Below are 4,214 nucleotides of genomic sequence, written 5' to 3'. Positions count from 1 at the left end.
GAGGGGAAGGTGGCGATGTGGCCTGCTCCCGGACCTCTCCGGCCGTCTGCCCCTCACAGGGCAAACCGGACCCTCCTGTCTGCGCTGTCAAGTCAGGAGCCGGAGCCAGGCTTTTCTGTGACTGCGTAGACGCGGAGAGCCAGAGGGCCACCGGGTGCAAAGAAGAGTGGGGGTGTTGGGGTTCGTGTGCTCGCGGTGCGTCTTCCTGACCCTTCCTCTCCATTATCCTTCAGCTTTGCCTCCTTTAGCTTGGGGCAACGACTCTTTCCATGGAAGATAAACCTGTTACCCACCTGTTCTGTGGTTCTTAAAATAACCCCCTCCACCCCCGTTTTTTTCTTTTTTCATCCGCAGTTTAAACGAATCCCCAGGACAGAACCCAAAGGAGGAGAAATTATGCCCGGAAAATTTTACCCGCATCTTGGACAGTTTACTGGATGGTTACGACAACAGGCTGCGTCCTGGATTTGGGGGTATGAACGATTTCAAACGCTCAAGTGTGTCCTGTCTGTCCCTCTCTCGGTCTGCCTGTCTGTCTGTCTGTGGGAGTATCATTAGGTATGCCTCGCGTGTAAAATTGCAACATCTCTTCCTCTCCATCCCACCCTCCCCTCTCACACCCCTTCCTCCCTCTCCTCCCCTAAGAAAGACCTCTGGCAGGAAGACCGCCCCCAAACACACGTTCCCCCGCCCCTGCCCCCTCGGAAGCTTTGCTTCTCCCCTACACTAATTACCTCCCGGGACCTGACTGCTGGGAGGGGGAGGTTGGAGGGGAAAGTAAAAAATGGGAATTTGGGGCTCAGCTGCCCCGCTGCCTTGTGCCCTGAGCAGGGGGTTCCCCTGGACCTGGCCATTTGTCTCAGAGCAGGTTGCATTGGGAACAGCTGATCCTATGTCCCCTGTGCTCCCACGTGGTGTCAGTCCCCCAGCCAAAACCTCGGCCTTGTTCTCTACCTAGGACATGAATCTGGGGCAGGAGGATGCCTGCTCTGCTGGAGAACCCGCTTGTTTTCTCTTCTACAGCGGGATGCATTTTTTCATTTATTTGGGGAGGGGCCATTTGCTTCTCTCCTAAGACTTTGCAGTCAGAGGTGTTTCGGTTTTATTTCTATAATAAATATTTATAAAAGGTGGAATAGAGGTGCATCCATAACAATACTGTTGCTCTTTTTCATACTTATATTCCCTTTGCTTACATAATGAAAGCCTATGTGGCAGGCACTCTGCTAGGTACAAGGTTCACAGAAATCTCAAGATAACAATTCTTAACTTCAAACTCCCTCTCAGACCAATTCAGAGAAGACTACGGACTTCATCAGAAGTGTAGGCCCAGGTCTTCTGACCAACAAGTCCCTGTTTATTCCCATCACACTGCGCTTGATACTTCTCAGGAAATGAGTTGAAGATACAGACTTTTTCTTAAGGGAGCTGACATTCTAGTAGCAGTAGTAATAACAACAATGACAACTAATATTGTAGGTATTTATTAGAATGTTCATATCATCTATTTCATAGGCATTACTGTTCAACCCTCACAACTGTGAGCGAAAGCTATTACTATTCCCATTTTACAGATGAAGACATTGAGGCTTGGGGAGGTCAGTAGGTGGTGCAAGTTTACATTTAGCAAGAGGCCGGGGCATGATGTGAACCCAGTTCAGGTTGTGTATTTAAAAGACAAACCCATGCAGATTGGGAGGAGATCACATGCTGTGTGATGAGGATCACATGACATGTATTGGAAGCTTGGAGGAATTTCAGCTTCCTATTGAGGATGTGTAGGAGATAAGATGATGGGAAAATGGAGAGAGTAAAAGGGAGGAGAACATTCCTGTGGAAGAGTACAGGATTAGATGTGATATAGAAGGAGTGTGGTCCCGGGTTACAAAGACCTGTTGGAAAAAAAAAATAGAATTGGATAAAGTAGAACTGGATGAATCTTTGGAGTCCTTTTGTTCTTCTCGTTTGACAAAGATGTTTAGACAGGAACACAGCATATTAATAATGATAGACTGGAGTCGGGCCAGGTCTTCTGATCCAAACCACTCTTTTCTGGATTTCATGAGAAGGTTATGGGGAGCCATTGAGGGCATTAATTCAACCTTTGTGTGTTGACAGTGATAAATATGAGTGAGGAGGATGAAAGATTCTCCTGGTCCTTTTCACATTGCTTCTCCAGGGGTAGGCTGCTCAGCTCTGTGATGGCCTTTAAGCAAATCTGAAAAGAGGCTCTCTTACAAAAGCGAATCATTTGTCAGTGCACAGTCTTTCGTAAGTGACTGGGGAATTAACACTTTAGATCCAACATAATTTTGTGGAGAATGTTTCGGGTGATGTGATAGCATTTAAATCTATATGATGCCAATAAAAGAGGATTTATCTGCTCATAAAGGTTTTAAACGTGACATTTCAAGTAAAGGGGAGAAAAAGCAGGAGTAGTAAATCACATGTTGCTTAAATATTCCTTAAAGAATTGATGCACCTGAACATAAGTTCAAGTAAAAATTTATAATCGAAACTATGGTTTTATTATTAAATGTTGAGAGCTAAAATAATATTTGCCCAGTTGGTTACGATACAAATTCTAATGGAAAAGGAAGAAGGGATCCACTGTAGATAGGCTCTTTTTACCGACTACCCTCTCCCATAATATTATACGGACAATAACATGAGTGAAATCAGTCTACGTAGGCCATTGCTGGATTTTGGTTAGCTGCAGTGCTGCTGAAATATCTCAAAGGCATTATTAGTCATCTTACTTGTCACTGCCAAGTGATCTGCTTTACCCACCTGGAGATACTTTTTATAGTTTTATGGGAAGGGGTTGAATTCACCTTACTTCGAGTGTGCGCAGTTGATTAATCAGTACAAATTTACTATGGCACAATTTTTTTTTTGGCTCTGTTTATAAATATTTGTGGTAAATGTGATTCATTTTTTAGAAGTGGGTCACTGTCTGTAAATGCGTAGTATGCCAAATGTGACAAAGGAATAGTAATTCTCACCTGCAGAAAATGTGTAACCTGTTTACAGGCTGTTGTAAATGAAATAGAATTCACTGAAAATAATAACAAAATGCATCCTTAGCATAGACTCTTGGAAGCCACAAGTGTGATCCCTCCTTTGACATTTTATACTTTGTGGAAAGTTTGGCATTTTAAAAATAAAATGAAAACAATTCAGGTTTTGACCAGTATGCTATAAATATGGATCTACATCCTGGTTCCTTTCATCCTACCTTTGCTCTTTGTGGAGCATTGACTTTATATCTGTTTATACAACTTAGCTGTGTTCCATTTAAAGTAAAGCTGAAAGCAAAGATCTGAATTGAAACCGGACGGTTTGTGATTGCTCAGTAGGCCAGGCAAGGGTTGAAATAGATTTAGAAACGAAATTACATATTTTTAACTCAGCAGCACAGCTTGCAATGGGGGAACTAAAAGGAACTGAAATAGTTCTCTTCTTTTCATCCCTCCAGGATCTCCTCTCACTGGTTTCCCACATTCTCCAATTGGAGAAGAAAGGGGGGAAAGGTGAGAAGAGAAGGAAGGAGGCATGGTGTGAAAGCTAGATTAGGACTTCTGATGGGTGAAGTTTATTCAGTCTCTGACAAATCAGTCTGCTAGCATCCTGAAGTAGCTTCTACCTGCTTAGAAGTGGCATCCAAGCAAACCCTTCCACAGAGGAGCTAGAAAAGCATCCCCCCTGTGCCATTATCCACTTTCAACACTGTTGTAAGTCTTCTGAAAGATGCATAGCTAGGGTCCTGACCACCAGGAGATTGTTCAGGAAGCCAGCCCTTACCCATTTCCCACTTATTGAAGGCTTACACAAACTGTTGTTCATCTCAGCCTTTTGGTGTACATATTTGAAATAATAAATGCTTAGCCTATATAATAAAAGGCTAATATGTAAATAGACCGAACAGTGGAACGCCTGGTCGCTATGACGTGCACTGACCACCAGGGGGCAGATGCTCAACGCAGGAGCTGCCGCCTGGTGGTCAGTGCGCTCCTACAGGGGGAGCACCGCTCAGCCAGAAGTGGGGCTGATAGCTGGTGAGCACAGTGGATGTGGCAGGAGCCTCTCTCGCCTCTGTAGCAGCACTGGGATCCCTTGGGGGATGTCCGCCTGCTGGCGAAGGCTCGCTCCCCACAGGCCTAAGCCAGCAGGTGGACATCCCCGAGGGGTCCCAGACTGCGAGAGGGCACCGG

The 4,214-nt window shown here is 44.9% G+C and overlaps 1 protein-coding gene across 1 annotated transcript in view; it reads left to right on the top strand.

Moving 5' to 3' along the window:
* Positions 1-4,214, top strand: part of GABRA4 (gamma-aminobutyric acid (GABA) A receptor, alpha 4) — a 65,838-nt gene that overhangs the window by 248 nt on the left and 61,376 nt on the right. Inside the window, exon 2 of the mRNA XM_005853127.2 lies at positions 355-473. Within this exon, the coding sequence (XP_005853189.1) occupies positions 355-473 (119 nt within the window). The remainder of the gene's footprint in view (positions 1-354; positions 474-4,214) is intronic.

Source organism: Myotis brandtii, unplaced genomic scaffold (genome assembly GCF_000412655.1).
Source record: "Myotis brandtii unplaced genomic scaffold, ASM41265v1 scaffold10, whole genome shotgun sequence".
NCBI classification, from domain to species: Eukaryota; Metazoa; Chordata; class Mammalia; order Chiroptera; family Vespertilionidae; genus Myotis; species Myotis brandtii.
The sequence above is the reverse complement of the archived record's forward strand: the minus strand, read 5'-3'. Positions and strand labels throughout refer to the sequence as shown.